Here is a 19,850-nt window from a genome sequence, read left to right as displayed (position 1 = left end):
TGGCCCACCGTACGGATGAGACGGGTCATGACTTGCTGCATTTCCTATCAGACATAAGCTCTAAAAGAAGTGGACTCTGCGTGTAAGAGTGAGTCCACGTGTATATTGAGGTCTCCTAAAACCGTTAAATTGGAATGTTTTAACATGTTTTTAGATAGGAACTCATCAAGAAAAGACAGGAATTGGCATGCATGACTGCTGGGACGATAGACCAATACTCCGACCAGGATTTTTTTTGCCGAATGTGTGAGGCAAAATCCCATTGATTCAGCCCCCTAAAACTCCTAAGTGTCAAGCGTGACACCGTTCAGAGAGTGTTGTAATTAACCTACTCCATTCAATACAAAACCCCTCTCTTTAGGTAATTAGAAAATGGGTGTTCTCTTTTTGGTAATGGGATGCTGCTGCACAACTTACTGAATTTGGGATTGGTCCTGGACCAGGGTTCAATTCCCCGCCTCGGCGGGTCTTGGGCTAAAAATTCCATGGACTTGATAATTCTCGCTCCGGTGCCTTCTCGACTCACGGGTTCACACTCTGCGACTCTGGGCAATAGCTTGCTTAATCTCCACAACGGCCCCTCGCGGCGGGATGCCTGACTTTCACCTTGTGTATACCCGCTGGGGCTATCACACAGGGGAATATCAGGACGGGTTCCCTAAGCAAGCGCCGGGACACCCCCTGCGGGTAGCTGTGCGCTATATAAGCTCAACTACATTTACATTTACATTTTTATGGTGCATTGTCTCCTTGCTGATGGTCAATGCTCAGCTGCCTTACCTGTTATTTGTGTGACACAACTCCCTCTTCTATCAAACCATCCTAAGAGTTTGCCTTGTCCCAAACTTGTTGTGAAACTAATTTTCCTGCAGTCCATCTCAAGGACTTGTGAAACCAGCATATTCACAGTCAGGTTGGTGACTGTAGTTGAACTCTGATGGGACCCGGCAAATGGGTCTCAAATAGTTGCTGCAACTTGTCATGAGAAGCTGAATAAAAATAACATGATGGCATGAATCCTACAAATCAGAAGTAATTAGTCACTTTATAATACAAGAAATGTAAATGTTTGCTGTTTCAGTTTAATATACGGTCATGCCCTACTGTGGTTATGTTTGTTACAAAGCTCACCTTTGTGCTCCCTGAAAAGCGGTCCCATCTAAGAACAAGCGAAGCTCAAAGTATTCTGAAAGATACATTGTGATGCTTTTTTTTCTGCCATTTTGGTAATCACCTGAAAATACAAACAGAGGTGTTTATGTTAACATAGATAAAACAAGGGTCTTAAATTGACAATTAAAAAGATGGTAGGCAAGTTGTTCAAGTGAAGAAGATGATACTGGGTGACAAAACTTCCACGATGGAGAATAGGCTTCATACAAATTGAATACAAAACAGGGAAACACATTCCAATCCTCATTTCAAGGCGAGGCTGATGATATGAAGCAATACATTGGCCAATGGGTCCTTGTGGTGTTGTGTCAGTAGGGGGTAGTTCCTACAGTTTAGGAAAGAGCAGCATATTTAATTCCCTTTTAAATATTACTTTAGCATAGATAGCTCCAAATGTGGAGGACAGGAAGTTAAATAGGTTACTTAACTCTTGTTAACCAGGGATCCCGCTTACTAGGAAAAAACCGAGAGTAGTGTTCAAGTGACAGCAGGAGCATCCCCTTACAACTGGAAGAATATGGATGGGGAAAATAGCAGCAAATCCTGTCTTCAAACATAAATATTATTCATTACAATAACTGCACATCTATTTAAAGCACCATGCTGGTTTGAGGTGCACTGAGCTCAAAAGGATTTGTGGGTCTTGAGACTTGAAAGTAAAATTGTACAGACAGGTTCAAGAGAACTGACAGGCTATCCCCTCACCCCCAGGGAGAAAGTGTCAGGGTCAAGGAAACGTCTGATTCTGCTCCCTAAATTTTTAACACAATTTGTGCAGAGCCCAGTGGCTTGCAATTCGCATGGTGCTTAGTTAAAGTCGTAAAAGCAGTATTCTAAAATAACACATGTTACAACATGCCTGGTCATTATTGGTGTGTTTCTGCTGCTTCTCTGTCCCCTTTGGCATCATTTCAAGTTGGGTGGAGCAGTATCCCTGGTGGGATAGCGCTTTGCTCAATTATAACGTGCCAGTTGTTCCTGTACCTAGATTTCCCAAGTGTTATAACTCCGGGCCCAAGTTTACTGTCTGGAAAATCTAACCAGGAAAATCACATGAGGCTCATACTGCAATAAAAGCCCAGCCACAGAACATTGTAAACTCATGGCTGGCACTCTAGGCATTGGACACGGTAGTGGTGCCAAACCAGTAGGATTTACAAGGAAAGCTTTGTTTGTGATAATACCACTAGATTTTCAATTAAGGTCTTTCTGGTTGTGAACTGCAGGCATCTGTTTTTCTGAGAGCGCAGCATGGAACCCTTATCGAATGTCCACATTTTCTTGGCTGTACTGCCAATGAATGTACTGAATTGTGCCTGTTGTGCTGCAATTTGGTATCCACTCACACAACTCAGCCCTGGGACTCTGCGGCTCTGCATATCAACAGACCCTCCAGCAGTAAAATGGCTATTGCCAAACATTGAGTGACAACATATTGTCATTCAATAATGTTGTATCCAGAATATTAACTATCATAATATAGCAGTGGTAAATATGTAGGCAAGTATTGATTCACTATTCTTAATGTCACATCTTTGTACCTTTAGATATACATATCTTCTAGATACGTAGATGTTGAATAAAAAAGGTCCCAAAGGCGAGATCGATTGGCTATGCCAATGCTTGCTTGTTTCAGTCGGCAGGTTTGAACTCTCTTACTCACTTTGGCTACCTGAAAGATACAGGTGTATTTACCAGCAGTTTATGAATACGAACAATCCTGTTTAGGGTACAGTCTCCTTTTTGCAAATGTTCTATTCTTGCGTATTTATACCTTCCTGTTCTCACTGATTCCATAGGAACACTACACCTACTGACAACTTACCCACGATAGAGAAAGAACGCTTCTGACAATCCCCGGCAAGCATGTAACTGCAGTCTCCTGGAAAGTCATGAAACGTTCCATCAAATGTTCTTATGTGATCCTCTCCAAAAAGACTGCATCGAGCTATCGTCGTTGAATCGGAATTCCCTTCCACGTTCCTGGTTGTTGATGATCCTAGAGATGTAAAAACACTTTAGCATCTTCCTTCAAGCTTTCATCTTGCAGCAGAACAGCTACAGTCAACATGAAGGGGAACACGTCTATACCGTTTTTTCTGAATCATTTTGCAATAATGCATGCAATCGCACATTACAAGAAATGAAAGCAAGAGATGGACAGCAAAATGTAACAACTTTCCATGACTAAATAAGACTTAAAATAGAGTGGACGTTTTCAGATTTCGATTAAGGTGGATTCAAAGCCTAGGGAAACAAAGAGCTGATAAAAAAACACAAATTCTGTGTTCATCTAACCTGAGCAGGATCACGCTCCCATTAGGAGTAATAGGCTTATTCCTATCAAGAAACATGCCAGGACCATTACAAATCCCCTCACCAATTGTCCAGTTTCGCCCACTTAAAGAACAGATATTCCCTGTTCCCCAACTTCTTTTTACGAGGTCAGACATTTCATCACTGCAAATAAGTCTTCTTCAGACAGATGGGAGTTGAATGTTGATGATGCATGCAGCTATATTGGAGTTGTCATCAACTGGCAACCAGCTCTGGTATATATATTGTGCTATGCAAAGGCTCCCTTGTATGGCTCAAAGTAAAAAAACAGAAGAGGAGGCTTACTGAGGCACGATACATAAAAGGGAGTAATGGCTTTGCATCCCAGTGCCCCCGCCAACGGCTCTAATGGCCAAAACCCTCATCAAGAACGACAATGAAAGAAATATCAGACCTCCTTGCCCTCAATTCACCTCCTAGTGGGACCTTTCTCCTGCTAAGGGATCAGTTCTTTCCCATCTCCCCTGCCAGTGCCACCGCAGCACTCTCCACTTTACTCAGAATCTACACCTCTTTCTGTTCCTGACCAGCCTTCACCAAGCTTCTAAGCCATTCATTGAAGGCTTAATTCACAAACTGCTTTAAGTGATTAAGTAATTATACTTACTTACCACAAAATGCACTTCACAAACTGGAAACCTCCATCGCCATTTCTCCAGTCTTTTCGATGGGGTGATACCCACGCATGTAAATTTACTATATAGAAATAAATGTGGGCGGGACCAAGGGAGTAGTGGGAAAATGTAAAATATCTATTACAAAATGGGAGTGATTTAAGGAAAAGTAAGGAGGGGTTTATTGAGGGACCAGCTACTGCAAAAATCAACCAAGCACATTGCTTTTCAAAAACTACACCTTTAAAGTTACTGCCGCCAAAAAGGTTACAAAACAGTAGTATATGATCACTAGCCCAGACTTGGAGTAAATCAAGACATGCACAAGTACTGCCACACTCCCATGGAAAATAAGGTAAAATAAGACCCCATGGCCAATAATTTTAAATAGATAAAATTACTTTGACCTTTTCTTTAGGACTACGATTGTCAATTATACAGAGCAATACTGAATGTAGACATAAAGAAATATGGAGCCCAATTGTTTCATGGACACGAACATTGATACCCTAAGCTGAATAAGTCATGCTCTATTACGCCATGCTACATTTGTTATCTCTCACTTTTTGCAATTTCAATAAATGCATTTGGGAGACATAGCTTTAGTAATAAAGTATGTAATTTGAATATTTGATTTGTTTCCCCTATTTCAAATTATTTATATACTAGCAGCCCGTCCCGACGTTGTCTGGGTATGAATTGCTGCCGGCCAGTAGTATATTGTTTTGTAGGATTTCGTTTTGATAGCATTTCTTATCTGTGACAGGCCTGTGAAACGCTCCGATTCACAGTGCACTGCTGATGCACTTAAGAGTGCGCGTTCAGTAGTGTGTGAACTCGAGTTTCCCTACTTTATTTTTCCTTGCAATATTATATAGCGCGAACTCGACAACATGGCATGAGCACAATTTACATTACAGAAGAACACATTCAATTGTGGTAGGCACGGGGAGACAAAGCGATTTGCCTGGAATCACAGGATGTTGAGCTGATGCCAAGATTCGAACGGAGCTCCCCAGCTCTAAAGTTCGCAATTCTAGAACTTGTGGCAGGAAGTGTGTCTAAAGGTGTATGTCGGTGCTGGCCATCAATGAGAGAGACCTGTGCATTTTTCAAATGGGTGGTGAAAAAATATGAGTATGTGGCAGGAGATGTGGGCCGCCGTGCCACCAATGTACTTACCGGGGGAGGGTAAACACCCATTATTCCGCAACTTTCTTTCCACATACCATCACTCCGCATACTTTCATTACAAAAGTACCATGACTCCGCAATGCCATTATAATGCATGGCATTACATTTTATATGCTTTTACCACACATACATTTATATGTTTTGGGGTACTGAGGTATATGTTTTGGGGTGTTTGGGTATTTTAAGGGTTCAGATATTGTTTTGGGTTATGGGGTACAGGGGTAGTTTTAGGGTTTAGGGATAGGTATGGGTTTTGGGGTACAGGGGTATTTTTAGGGTTCAGGGCTAGGTTTGGGTTTTGGGGTATAGGGGTAATTTTAGGGTTCAGGGGTAGGTTTGGGCTTTGGGGTACAGGGGTATTTTTAGGGTTCAGGGCTAGGTTTGGGTTTTAGGGTGCAGGGGTATTTTAGGGTTCAGGGGTAGGTTTGGGTTTTGGGGTACAGGGGTATTTTAGGGTTCAGGGGTAGGTTTGGGTTTTGGGGTACAGTGGTATTTTTAGGGTTCAGGGTTAGGTTTGGGTTTTGGGGTACAGGGGTATTTTTAGGGTTCAGGGATAGGTTTGGGTTTTGGGGTACAGGGTATATTTACAGGGTTAAGATGGGTTAGTGTTTAAGGGTGTTGGGGTATTTTAAGGAGTACGGGTGGGTTATAATTATGGGGTGCAGCGGTATTTAAAGGGAGCAGGGTGGGATTAGCACACGATATGAGACATGGCATGAAGGGCGTAACGTACCACACGCCCTCAGCGTTTGTCACGCCCACAGCACAACGCAGACACGCCCACAAGGGACTACTTTGCTGGCATGGTTCTTTTACCTTTTAAATGTATATGGTGGGCGTCTGCATAGCCTATGTCCTTCTGCTGCAACTGCCCTTTCCAACGCTGTATTGGGTGTTGTGATTGGTGCTGTGGTTCCTGAGATTACCCGCCTCAAAGGTTTGGGCTCTCTCTTTATTATATTAGTATAGATTTAAAACTGTTTTATATATTGTTACAGCAAAAAAGAGATATGGAAGGGCTCATTTTTTAAATATTATCAGAACAAGTGAGTACAACTGCCAAATTTATTTTCAGCCCAGCCAATTCGTATAGTATAAACACAATTTGAAAAGAATTTCCTTTGAACCAGTCGAATTGCAGAGATTTACGTGAAGCTCTTGATTCACGCAGCCTTATTACAGTGCATGATTCACATTTCACCTGTAACAAACTACCCCTCCACCCAGGCAATTCCTGTGGCTGACCCAAATAAGGAAGGTCCTCCAGACCAGGCTCTTCGCATGAACCTGCATGCCCATACGGATCACCGGCTCCCTCCCACCCCCAGTGGCTTGAGACCCTCGCAGTTGAGTAGCCACGCTTTACAAACTCCCGATTAATTGATTGATTGTTTGATTGATTGATGGACATTTGAAAGTGTTAATGTGACCTTAAAACTATGAAGGTGCAGATAATCTAAAATAAGATGTAATTAAATTAAAAACTGATGGTGTATTTCCAAAAATCTAAGTGCAACAATCTTGTATTGCCAGAAGGTGTAACCTGGAAACTCCAAGTCCTATCCATTAATCACCATATTCAAATGTGTGTTCTCCCGATGAATTTTGATTATTTTAAATTCGTAAATAATATTGTTAGTGCAGTATATTGCCAAGCATCAAATACAATTCTAAAGAGAACACAAATCTGCTAAAAATAAAAAGTATTTTCCTGAAAATGTAGAATGTTCAAATCTGAACAAGAACACATGAGCTGGTCTTCACTAACATGCACTATTAGCATGCTAAATTGTAAATCTCTGTGACCCAAGGTTCAATTACTCCCAAACAGGTAACCGTGAAATCAGAGAGTGTCAATTACTCACAAACAGACAACCCTGAAATCAGGGAGAGTCAATATTCTTCTGACCTAACCCACCCAAATAAATATAAAAAGGAATGAATACAATTCTTAATAAAATATTTTTAATAGAAAACATAGTATGGAGTATGGGCATTTTCAGGTCTCGCCTACAGCGCAGCATAAACTGTCTCTTTGCAAAAAGACTTGTCAGCTTACAGGGGAGCTTTCTATTAGGTGGCTTTATTCTCATTCTTATTCGTTAGCTTGTGTGGGCTTTCCTTACACTTCTTTTGTTTGCCCCTCCCTTGGAGCACGGTCTCATTACATGTGCCTTTCCACTGCTTACAGTTCAGACACTACTATTTTCTTTTTAGTTAAGCACTCCGTGAAAGTGCATGTGGTTTCCAACTATCTTCCATATATGCTTCTTTTTTCCCCTCCACCACACTCCCCATTGCTCTCTCTCTCACTGGTGGGCTTCTGCCCCACACTCTTCAATGCCGCATTAACCCTCATATGCTTCTCCCCTGTGTTGTTTTCTTGCCCGTGTGCTTCTCCAAACCTCACATGAAATTGTTCTCTCTTACTAGTGTCCTGTGCTTTCCCTCTGCCCTTCATGTTGCTTTCACCATACTCCATATTGCTCCTGCTATTCTCCCTATGTGTTGCTTCCCACTACCCTGATGTCCATGTTTCTTCCACAGCACCCACACATTTTGGCTTACGTCCCAACAACCCAACTGCTTTTGAGAAAAAACATTTTATGGTACCGACTCAGATCAGGAAATAGAAAGTAAAAAAAAGTGCCTGCACACACTTACAAAATTACTCAACTGACAAAGGTGAGACCGGTTGTCTTTGCCCGTGCTTATTCATAATAAGATAGTTAAAGCCTTGCTTTTACTTCCTCCCCTTATCTTCAAAGGATCAGGATCCTGCAGTGTCAGAAGGGAAGGGAGGCACCTGGAGGGCAGAAGATATCCATTCTCTACCCTTAACTTGCACTTCTGAGGGGTAGCCATCAGCGTGGACTCCCAAACTCTGGCAATCCGACTGTTCCTCTGAGTGCCTACATAACAACACCCCTTCCCAACACACCACAGGAAGAGCACTTGACTGGAGTGGAGCTGCAACCTTGGGGCCTCTCTGTGCGTGCAGGGTGAATACTGAGTACTGTGACTGTATGAATGCAGAGTAAGTGAAATGCCTGGGTATCTGCAAAGTAGGATATGAGACTATATGAGTGCAGGGTGAGTGGTGTGCCTTTGTGCCTGCAGAGTGAATTATGCAAGTCCACTGTGTGAGCACAACCCAAAGGATGTGTCTGTGTGAGTGAGTGTGTGGAGGTTCATTAGTTTGCCTCCGTGAGAACTTAGGTGAGTGCTGGGGGTGCATGGTGAGCAATGTGTCTGTGTGAGCGTACAGTGAGTTGTGTGAAAATGAGTATACTGGATGAGGGGTGTGAATGGACTCAGTGAGTGGTGTGCACTAGTGAGAGCAGGGTGAAAGGTATGCTTATGTGAGTGTAGGCTGAGCAAAGCGGTGTGCATCTGTGAACACAGGATAAGAGGAGCAAGGTGTTTGCATGAGTATAGGGAGAGTGGTGAGTCTTTTTGAGGTCATTTGCATATTTTCAATGAATTGTTGCAAGGTTTCTTGAAATGTATGATGAAAATGCACCGTTTTCACCCATTTTTTCTAAATTTTTAATTAGTCTCATAGTAACCCCGTCTCCATGGTTGATTCAAGCTCAATCGCTACGCTCTCTCGCGCTTTCTCGCACTTTAAATTCAACTCAAAGTGTTCTGGCACACCACTTTTTAAAAGCACCAGCCGTCACTGCCTAAGCTTAAAAGTGGAAGCACAAATCATTTGTCTCCGAGCCATGAATTTTCTGTCATCAGCACTTGTCCTCCGTTTTTCAAAGAGAGCAGTTCAAGTATGAATGGCAAAATATGCTAGTTTGCAAATGTTTTCTATATAATTCTGGTTCTGCAATATTTACAGCATAATGCATCATCTGCTGCTTAATTTGACAATTGCAACTAAAAAATAGTTTGTAGCTCAAACGTATCAAATGTTACAAAAAAATGTGACTAGTGTTTCTGCGAAGTCGACGGCCCTTTGCAAAGGTGGGCTGATCACGTTGTCACTGCTGGAATAGTATGTCACCGGTGTAGCTACCACCCACCGGTGTGTCCAGTTTTCGCAGCATGTGTGTGCTTCTGGTCACCAAAAGGGTTGTGTGTTTGTGGGAAAAAAGCAGGCAAGATCCACTCCATGAATCACCCATGTGATCGCTGGTACCCCCAGAGTTGACTCACATGAAGGCTGATTGGTGCACAACTAATTGATCTGTTAAATTCTGGCCTGCCTGCTCAGCGCTGTTCATGAATATTCTATCTCTGACGCATAGCGTTTTAAATTTGATGACGCAGTTGCATGCTCATATATGTTAGACAATTTTAGCGTGCTGGTGCTGCCTCATTGGCAATGTGCCTCAATTGCAGTATTGTCAGAGGGGAGCTAGAATACGTGACTGATGCATTTTAATGCTGTGATGCGGACACTAGCATTAAAATGCGTTAGTCGAAAGCCTGATGCGGCCTTATCCTAACCGTGCCCTGAACCTGCAAAAAGTAACATTCTAATAACAGCGTTATTATAACTTTATTTTTCCTGTTCAAAGAGAGCATTTGTTAAAGTTTTTGTTAATCGCAGCACCCATCATGAGCTGAAATGAACATGAAAACTTGAACAAATGCACACAATCACCCCGAGGCCCAGCTCTATTAAGAAAAGAAATGCAGCAACATAGCTGCCAAGGTTTCAAATTGATATGCGGGATTGTTTCAAATCTGCCTTAACACCGTTCACGTGCATCTGTATGTGAGGAAATGCACTGTTGTTTCACTTTTTTAAGCAAAGGTTTGGAGTGATATTTGGCGCTGCACCCACACGCGCGTCTGGTTACTGGCGCACATAGCCTTGGTTGCAGTGCACATAGACCTTACACTGCCACACACAGACAAAAGAAATTAGAGGGAACATTGCTTATTATTATATTGATCCTACAAAGAAGAGCCAGGGGCCGCTACCTCCAGGTATTACATTATTCCCTAATTTTAACAACAGAAATGTGTATAATTTACTGTATAAATCAGTGATAGCTATAGATACCCTTATCTAATGATATCTAACTGTGAGATTGGAATATTTAACACTTAGTATGGAGGATGCCAAGAAATATGCTATGTACGGAAACATAACCAAATACTACAATTCAATCATTCTCCTCCATGAAATAAGTTGAGCACAGATCTAGGCACAGCTCATCGTCAGGTAGTGAAGAGTTCAATAAAGATGGAGAACATTTTGCATCCCCGGACGCTTGTTTCCAGTCCAGAGAAGACCTTGTTTGACAGTTTGAGCTGGACTGTTGCCGTGGAGAGCAGGGTCATGACTGATTTGCATATGGCTGAGTCCAAACTGGGGTGGCGTGGTGAGCGAATAAAGCAATGGATTAAACCCAGATCTGTGACAAGGTGATTGTTTGATTTCTTCAGCATTCCCTCCATCATTTGTTCTTTTTGGTTTTGTCACCCTAAGTGGGAAAGGTATGCTCAGACATTGGTCCCATGCTGACTGTGCCACTGGATTCAATCTAGCCTGGCTGATGAGAGGGTGATATCCCAAAACCGGTCCTAGGAAGCTTGTTTCTGTTCAGGAAGGGCCTAGCCTGGTAGTTCTGACAGGACAGTTCCCATGGGAAGGAGGGTCAAACTGATTTGCATATGGCTGTGTCCAAACTGGGGTGGCATGGTGAGCAAAAAAAACTGGATTAAACCTAGATCTGTGACTATGGGGCAACATTTGATTTGTTCAGCATTCGGTCCATCATCTGTTCTTTTTGCTTTTGTCGCCCTAAGTGGGTCCTGTGGTCATTGTGCCACTAGGTTCAAGCTAGCCTGGCTGATGAAGGGTGATACCACAAAACCGTTTCCAGGAGGCCTGTTTCCAGTCCAGGAAGAGCCTGGCCTGGCAGTTGGGGCTGGACTGTTCCAATGGGGAGCGGGGCAAGACTGATTTGCTTATGGCTGGGTCCAAACTGGGGCTGAGTGGAGAGCAAAAAAATAATGTATTAATCTTAGATCTGTGACTATGGGTGAATGTTTGATTTGTTCAGCATTCCATTAATCATCTGCTCAGGTGAAAACCCTGGCATATACCTTTCATGATATTAATCAAACCAGACACTCTGACCTTATAATTAACTAAACAGGTGCATCTTATATTATCAAGCAACCTTATGTACAGGATAGGAATGCACATTTCTGCTAATATGAGCCAAATAAATTTCCAGTTCACCAGGTCAAACTGCATCCAGGTTCACCAAAGCAATGTGAGTGGATCATGTTTCTGCAAGCTCAATCACCTCAGCTAGCTAATGAGTGTGGGATGTTAAAAGTATTCCAAGGATAAAATCCAGTCCAAATAAACTAAACTAAGCCCCTACTATCTCTGAAATGTAATACACCATGATTTTGATTAACAATATATAATCTTCATTAAAGAATGCAAATGGATGGTAAGAACCACATAAAGCCAGGCCCAGCACCTCCCCAATCTGTAGCTTCCTGTGAGGACTAGACCAATGAGTTGACCATTTCCATCAAGGAGGAATCTTTGCAGATTAGTGTGTCAGGGGTAGATAAAGTAGTGTTTTCTAATATACCAAGTACCAACTCAAGCTCTTATGCATAATCCTAACCAGTATTTTTAAAAAAAAATATATCCTTTATTAGTTTCACAGGATTAAAGAAAACATGAATTGCACATTATACAGTATTACGCATCTCGAGGATGTTTACGTTGGTCTCGGAGCAAATCACATAGTACACTGTTACATCACATTGAATACAATGGTGGAATTATAGCTCAATCATTACAGCCTCATTAGCATTGAATAAAGGAAAAGTAATAATAGAAAGAGAAGGGGGGTGGGGTTACTAAACTTGGAGGTGTGCGTTGCGTGTTTCGGTGGATGCATGCCGATTCAATTGGGGGCTCAGAGGTGATATCGTGGCCTGCCTGTGGTCGCTCTATTAGTTCGTGGAGGGCGGTGCGTCATCAGCTAACAGTTTGCCAGGTTTGTCGTCATTGCGGTGTGTGCGGGCCGAGTGGGCAGCATAATTAATATGTTTTAACCTATCTACTAGTTTGTCATGTTCCGCCTGTGCCTCCAGTAGTCTGGTGTTTGCGCCCTCAGCTGCTTCCTGTTCTGCGTGCATTAGGTCTGTCTCCAGGCGCCTCAGTTCTGTCTCTATCTGTTGTCGGGAATGAGCCTGTGTGCCTAGACACTGTCCCCTGAGGACCACCTTGAATGCGTCCCACCCTATCTGGGGTGTGGATGCCGTGCCATTGTTTTCTTCGAAATATTGCATTGTTTGCGCGCCTATGGAGCTCCTAAATGGGCCATCTAACAATAGGTCAGGTTGCAGCCTCAAAGTGGGTACCGGTGGCCGTGGTTGCTCCCATGCTAGTTCTATAAGGTGTGGGTTATGGTCTGAATGTGTGCGGCCCATGTACTGTGCGTCCCTGACGAATGGTAGAATCTCATTGGTGACCATGTATCTGTCGAGGCGTACGCGCAGGGCGTGTGCCCCCGAGTAGTCTGAGTAGACTTTGGTGTTGGGGTTACGGCTGCGCCACGCATCTTGTAAGTCCCATTGTGAGGACCAAGCCTGAAGGGCGTGTGCGGCGTTCAATGCCTGTGAGTTAGGTGGTGGGGGGTGGGATCGGTCCAGGGCAGGATCTAAAGTGCAGTTGTAGTCTCCTCCCAGCATCCACAGGGTGCCATGCCAGGGTGCCAGTGTGTTCGACAATTGCGCTAGGAAGTTTGCCAGTCCCGTATTGGGTGCATATACCGAGGCTAGCACCAGTGGGTTCCCGTCTAATCTGCCTTTGACTACTGCGTACCTCCCTCCGGGGTCTACATGAGATTCCAGTGCTGTCCATGGGGTGCCTGGCTTTACCCACACTAGCGTCCCTCTAGCGTAAGATGAGTAGTGTGTGGCATATAGTTGTCCCCGCCACCTGCGCTGTAAGGTGTTTGTTTCTGACTCACAGAGGTGCGTCTCTTGTAAGAGGGCTATCTGTATGTGATGGCGTTTGAGGTATGAATATATCTGATATCGCCTAGATGGTGTGTGCATGCCCCTCACATTCCATGTACATATTTTAATCGCAGACATTACAGTTCTTCAGCAGTCCCTCATTCCCATCTCCCCCGCTGTCCTCCTGTGAGCTCCACAGTTCCTATTGAGCCATTGATCTTTACAATACTCATCAAGAGTGCATCCAGTCCAGCACACCACAGCATCAGAATGAAGGGGGGGGGGGTAAGAAACATGGCTAATGGAACGGTTAACCATTGAACGTGATGAACATATAAAATACCAAAAGGTCGGAGGCCAAACGTGCTCCCGTCCATGCTCTTGAGGAGAGCAACAAAGTCTAATTCTAAGGGGGCTGCTGTGCGGCGCGCACTATAGCAATAGTTTTTTAAGTTAACAAAGTCATTCTATGAAGGCCCCCCACCTTCCCGGGAGGTATATGGCAGTCCCGACCGCACTTGCAATACAAGGGATCTTTCATACATGTATTAAACACCATACATTATGTGTCCTGGCTGGTCGACTGCTGGGCAGGCCATCCCTGGGTTCGTGTGCCGACCGCACACGAGTCTTTGAGTTGTCCCCAGGTCGCGTACTCACTGAAAAGGAGTCAGATGTGCGCCCGTCCCTCATGCCCCAGCCAGGACTGGGCGTGCTGCCTGTTGGTGTGAGTTCTTCAGTCGTCCACTGCGCCGCAGCTCAACCTGGCACTCTCCTTGTGGCCGGCACCGCACTCCTCAGTGAGCAACTCCGGGGCGTCGTATTTTATGGCTCAATCAGCTGATGTAGTCCGCTGTCTGAGGTGTGACATCCAGCCCGTCTTCCGAGGCCTGGGAGTCCGGCACCCCATAGATGGCCTTGTCGTCGCTGGGAGGATCTCGTGTACTGCCTCCTGCCGGTTCGCTCTGTGTAGGGGAGCGGCTTAGTTCCATCACTAGGCGGAGGGCATCCTGCTTCTCCTGCTGCGTAGCATCTGCCGGGGGTTGTCCCCGCCGCTCCTCTCGTGCCTGTCTGCGCTCTCTGGCGAGGTCAACGTCTTCTTCGGTTTCCGCCAGTTCGGTGCCTACCAGCGGGGTCCGCGGCCGCTCTGGGGACCGTGTCTGTGCCACTGTCCAGCCATGTCTCCACCTCGTTTGGGTCAGTGAAGAAGTGTGTCTGTTCGCCGGCCACCACTCCCAGTTTCGCGGGGAACACCAAAGAATATTGTAGGCCCTGTTGTCTCAGGCGTCGTTTCACTGCCAGGAAGGAGTGCCTTTGTCTCTGCACCTGTACTGTATAGTCCGGAAAGAACATCACCGACGCGTTCTCAATCCGCACCTCCTGGAGTTTGCGTGCTTCACGTAGGATTGAGTCTCTGTCTCTGTAGTTCAGTATGCAGAGTAGCACGGGTCTCGGGTTGGAGCCCGTTGTCAAAGGCCTGGTGGTAACTCTGTGGGCACGTTCCACCACGAAGTGCGGCGAGAGTGACCCCTCCGGCAGTATATCTTTCAGCCATCGTTCCATGTGCTCTTCTGGATTCCTTCCTTCCCATTTCTCTGGGATTCCGACCAGGCGCACGTTGTTTGTTCGTGCCCTGCCTTCCGCATCCTCGGCACCTCTGTCTTCTAGGAATTCCACCCTGTTCAGCAGGTCCTGTATGTGCTTACTCTATTGTCCTACTTGGGGCTGAAGCCCCTTCACATCACTTTCCAGGGACGTGGTGCGGTCCGTCAGTTTTTTATGATCCGCTCGTAGATGCGTGAGGTCTATGGCCACACTATCGATTTTGGTGGCTAGGGAGGTGCGAGTGAGTTGGATGGACTCCTCCAGTCTTTCCATGGCCGTTAGCATTGTGTCGAGTTTGGCCGCTGTCTTGTCCGGATCGGCGGTCTTATCGGATTTGTCCATCTTGCCCTTGGAGTTTGCGCCTCCGGTCCCGGTCCGTGCCCTGGTCCCGTTAGACATCAGTGCCCTGGCCCGCGTTCAGCCCCTGCAGCGAGATCTGCAGCAATTCGCCCACTGGAGGATTGGTCAGGGGCGTGAGTCCGTGGAGTAGAGGAGGCCGGGTTGGTGACTCTATGGTGGCGGTCAGTAGGTGTCCAGCGGTCTGTGCTTCCTCTCTGGTGTTGGCGTGCGGCAGTGCTCAGCGTTAGTTAGCCACTCGTTCTAATCCGTGCACGCCGTTTCGCCCCTGAGTTTTCTCTCCAGACTGGGAAATGTGCGTGCCGCCTGGTCTTGCTGGTTGTCGCTTGTCCGTCTGGTTGCGTCGTGCCTCGTGGCGCTGCCAGTGGTGTGGGCTTCGCTCACCTTGTGGCTCCGTTGCTGCCCCGCCTAATCGGCCCCCTCTCGTGGGTACTCCTGTGTCCTCGTCATACGCCAGTGGCGGTCGGGTGGTCTATCTGCGGCTGCACACGTTGGTGTCGGCCTGCGGTTCGTGCTCCGGGCTCCGGCTTCCCTCGCCACCTGGGTCGCCGCCGCTCACCCTCGCCTATTCTGCGCTGCGGGCGCCATATTGCCTGTTGTCAGGGATCCGGCCTCGGGCGCCTGTGTGCGCCGGTTCTGTGTGTGCTGCGTGGCCCCAGAGATCTCACTCCAGATTGGGTGCGCTTGTGCTGTCCGATCTTGTGGGTTGCTGCTTGCCCCTCTGGTGGCTTCGTGCCCCGTGTCGTTGCCGATGGTGTGAGTTTCGCGCGCTTTGTGTCGCCTTCGCCACCCCGCCTGGTCAGCTCCCAGCCGCAGGTGTTCTCGTATCTGCGCCGCACTTCGGTGTCAGCTGGGCGTGCTTTCCTCGGCTGTGCCTGCCTGTGTCTGCGCGCAGTTTGCGCTCTTGGCCCCGGCCTCCTCCGTCACCCGAGCCGCCACCGCTCACCTTCCTCCACTCTGCGGTGCTGGCTCTGTGTTGCTCGTTGTCGGGGGTCCGGCTCCGGATGTCCGCTCGGGTCTGTTCCGGGCCTCCGGTCCCAGTGTTCCTCTCCTCCGTCCCCTGTTTGTCGGGTCCGTCCCAGGTCTCGCCGCACGCAGGACACAGTGCCCACTCGTGATTGGGGACAGGTTTCGGATGTACTGTTCGCGGATTCGCACGTCCCGCAAGCGCTTGCCGCAGGCCGTACCTTTGGGCCCACCACTTCCGCCGGGGCCTCGGGGTATCCTAGGCATCCGCCGGGCCTGGAGGCGATGTGTGCGGCTGTGGCTCCACGAAATACCGCGGTGCGGTTTGGCTTCTCCGATTGTCGCCAAAATCGGATGGGCGCTGGGTCTTGGTGTACAGTCACTGCGACTGTGATTTTCGGTCGGTTGTGCAGGGTAATTCAGTGGATAACTACGCCGGGAAGGGGAGCTCGGCACGGAGCTCTACCCGCAGGCGTCCATTCCAGTTGCGCGCTTAGCCACGCCCCCATAATCCTAACCAGTAATGTAGCAAAATGTTTTTAATATGAGAGACACTACGCTCTTTCCCACTCCAATTGCCCAGATTACAGGTTCTTCTGGCATGGAGGTCTAACAGAGATGTTAACATAATAGTATAGAATAGTTGAGAAGTGTGGCATGGCAGGGGAGGGGTGCATAGAATGCCTTAACTCTCTAGCTAAGAACACGTACTATATAGAAAGCACAAAACATGTTGCAAACTATGAATGAAGAGTCCAATCCTGCTCTGATTACATCTTTGCCTTTTAATCGGTGCTGCACTGTGGGGCTTTGCTCCGCTGAGGCGTTTGAGGATCACCTTTGTTTGCTGAGTGTAGCGGCCTGGCTTTGCTCCGCCGAGCGACCTACCCGCACTGCTTCCTTGTCTGGCCGGGTTCTGCTCCGCTTAGCAGGACTACGGTTTCCAGCAGCCCCAACCCAGGATGCCGCCACTGTCGTCATCCTGCGCCAGGAGGTGCATAAAGCCCAGCGTGCTATCTCGTCCCGCGAGGACGCGTGCGGGACGCGCCGGGCTAAGACCGGGCAAAGGGCGGGCCGTCTGTGGCCGTCCGGGGCCGGCCAAGGCTGGGCTGGGACACCCCCCTTGGCAAGATTCTTTCCATAGACACCGGTTCATCAGGCTATTGATACAACTGGACTGGTAATTACCATTTGTAGATTCCTTTGTGCCACCCAGCTTTATGGGATTTATCTATTGTTAATTCACCTTAAGTTTGTGGTTGTACTGTATTTATAAATATCATGGGCAAAAATACACCTGTTGCGCAAAGTCCAAAAAATAGGAAGGTAATAACTTCTACTACCCCATTACCTAGTCTTACTGCTATAGATAAAATGCTACAGAAGACCATTTGGGTGGTGGTAACAGCTATTGAGAATACTGAAAGACGTCTTTTTTCTCCCCCCTAGTTTGCCACCACTTACGCAATCAGATAACATATCTATGGCTTTGGCTAACTTATCAGATTCAATACTGGCAGTATCTTTTGCAGGGTTTCCTGGAGCAGAGATTAACGAGAACTGCCCTGAACAGGAAGCAACCCCAATTGAATGTTCAAATTTAGGAAGTAGGCTTTCATCAACTCCTACCATGTTGTCACCGAGTAGGAATGTGAGTCAAGCCCCTCCTCCTCTTTTTGTTGATGACCCGGTAGAATTAGAAGGTCATGATGCATGTCCAAGTACTGACTTGACAAATGGGGACGGGGAAAATACTGATAGTCCACCAGCACGAACAAGGGGGCAAAAAGCGAAGAGTAAACTCAAACATATTACAAATGAGTTACCAATAAGCAAGCAGACAGTTAAAGGTAACAGGAAACAACAGAGGGAAGCACACAATAATATAGGGCAAAGTGGTGATAAGGGCACGGGTCAGTCAAATTACATTGTCACTAAAATCCCTGAGGCAAGTTCAGAGTTGGGGAATGTAGGTTTCTGAGTGAGAATGGAGACCTTGCTTTCCACCCTATTAGGACCCATTAGCTCTAAGATCTCAAACATTGAAAAAAGGCTGGGCGCTATAGATGTGCAAATAGCAAAAATCATTAGCACAGAGATTAGTAACAATGGAAATAAAGTCAAAAATAATAACACTAATCAAAAAGTAGATGCCAATAACAAAAGCCCTGCCCCGATCCCGTGCACGAGTAAAATCATAGTAAGCATGCAACCAGCAGCGAAACAGCCATTGAAACCTAGCTTATTAAAGGTGGTCTGCTGAGGAGGAGTAATTCCAGTCACAGGCAACAGCAAAGCGATACCCGCTGAACAGGTAGATAGGGGTGCGAAGAACTGTCCAGTAGACAAGGAAGAACAGATCATAGCAACAAGTTCAAGACAGGTCACAGCCAGCATTAATTTACCCCCGGAATGCGGGCCTATGTTGCGGTTTTAGCTAATGTCCCTAAATTAAGAAACGATCAAACTGAAATTCCGCGAGCCCAAAAAATAGAATCCTCCATTGGCTGTCTGCAAATTGTAACTTTCCTATGGAAAGAGCTAATCAAATTATCCTAACGCAAAATCCACTCAGGAAAACATTTGAGGGGGGCTGTATAATTATAAATGTCAGATCTCCATACTGGGCCCAGAATATGTTGGCTAACGCTCCACTCCCATCACCCTGGGAGTATAATACGACTCTTCTCCCTTTAGGTTACTTTTACAGGCACCTAATGGATCCTAATCTTAACTCCAGGAATACTCTCCTATCATGTCATTGGGCAATGCATCCAATGTTTCCTAGGGCCCGCCGATGCTTTACTATTCCCACTTATAATAGGTTACAGGCCTTTAACTAACTTGAAGAGAACGATTGACAGAGGATTAAGTTAGAGCATCAACAGACTAACCTTTCTGTAAGGTCAAGAGGGGAATATTTAGAGGAGACAGAAAAGATACTTTGCACCCAAGTGGCCCCTTTTTAGCGAACCGCTAAACCCAACCATATTATGGGCCTCATTAGGATGGAGGATTTTCAGCATCCTCCGGGCCGGCGGAAGCCACTGCCGGCCTGGAGGATGCGGAAAATCCTCTGCGGACCCACCAAGACCCACCGCCACATTAGGATGGCTGGTGGGTCCTGGTTTCCGTCCGCAGCTTTTCCTCCGCGGTTGGCTTACAACCGCGGCGGAAAAGCACTAATATGGTGACGGTGTCTCTCAGACACCCTCAGCCAGATTAGGATGCGCATGAAAACATGCTTTTCCGCGGCGGCTTTTCCGCCGTGGAAAAGCATGTGTAACTTCACTGCGGGGGCCCGTTGCGGGCCCCCTAGGTGAAGGGGGGCTAGGGGGTGCACATGGGGTGTACCTATGGTACCCCCTGCATTTGTATGCAGTAAGCGGCAGGCACCGCGCGGTGCCTGCCACTTTCTACATACAAATGCAATGCGTGCGTTTTTAACATTGCTGCGGGTGCAGCTTGAAGCTCCACCCGCCGCAATGTTAAAAATAGAGGATGTGACCGCAACCCTTGCGGTCACATCCTAATTGCACAGGAGGGAACTCCGCATGCCATGCGGAGGTTCCCTCCTGCTCTGGGGTCACGGACGGACGCAAGTCCGTCCGCGATCCTAATGACCCCCTAAGTTTGCAGAAAATT

At 46.6% G+C, this 19,850-nt stretch overlaps 1 protein-coding gene across 1 annotated transcript in view; it reads right to left on the bottom strand.

The window, feature by feature from the left end:
* VWF (von Willebrand factor) overlaps positions 1-19,850 on the bottom strand; it is a 1,126,314-nt gene that overhangs the window by 1,075,565 nt on the left and 30,899 nt on the right. Inside the window, exons 3-4 of the mRNA XM_086921215.1 lie at positions 2,999-3,172; positions 1,132-1,234 (exon numbers count right to left, since the gene is read on the bottom strand). Coding sequence (XP_086777341.1) covers positions 1,132-1,234; positions 2,999-3,172 — 277 coding nt within the window. The remainder of the gene's footprint in view (positions 1-1,131; positions 1,235-2,998; positions 3,173-19,850) is intronic.

This window comes from Lissotriton vulgaris, chromosome 1_1 (genome assembly GCF_964263255.1).
Source record: "Lissotriton vulgaris chromosome 1_1, aLisVul1.2, whole genome shotgun sequence".
Taxonomy (NCBI): Eukaryota; Metazoa; Chordata; class Amphibia; order Caudata; family Salamandridae; genus Lissotriton; species Lissotriton vulgaris.
The sequence above is the reverse complement of the archived record's forward strand: the minus strand, read 5'-3'. Positions and strand labels throughout refer to the sequence as shown.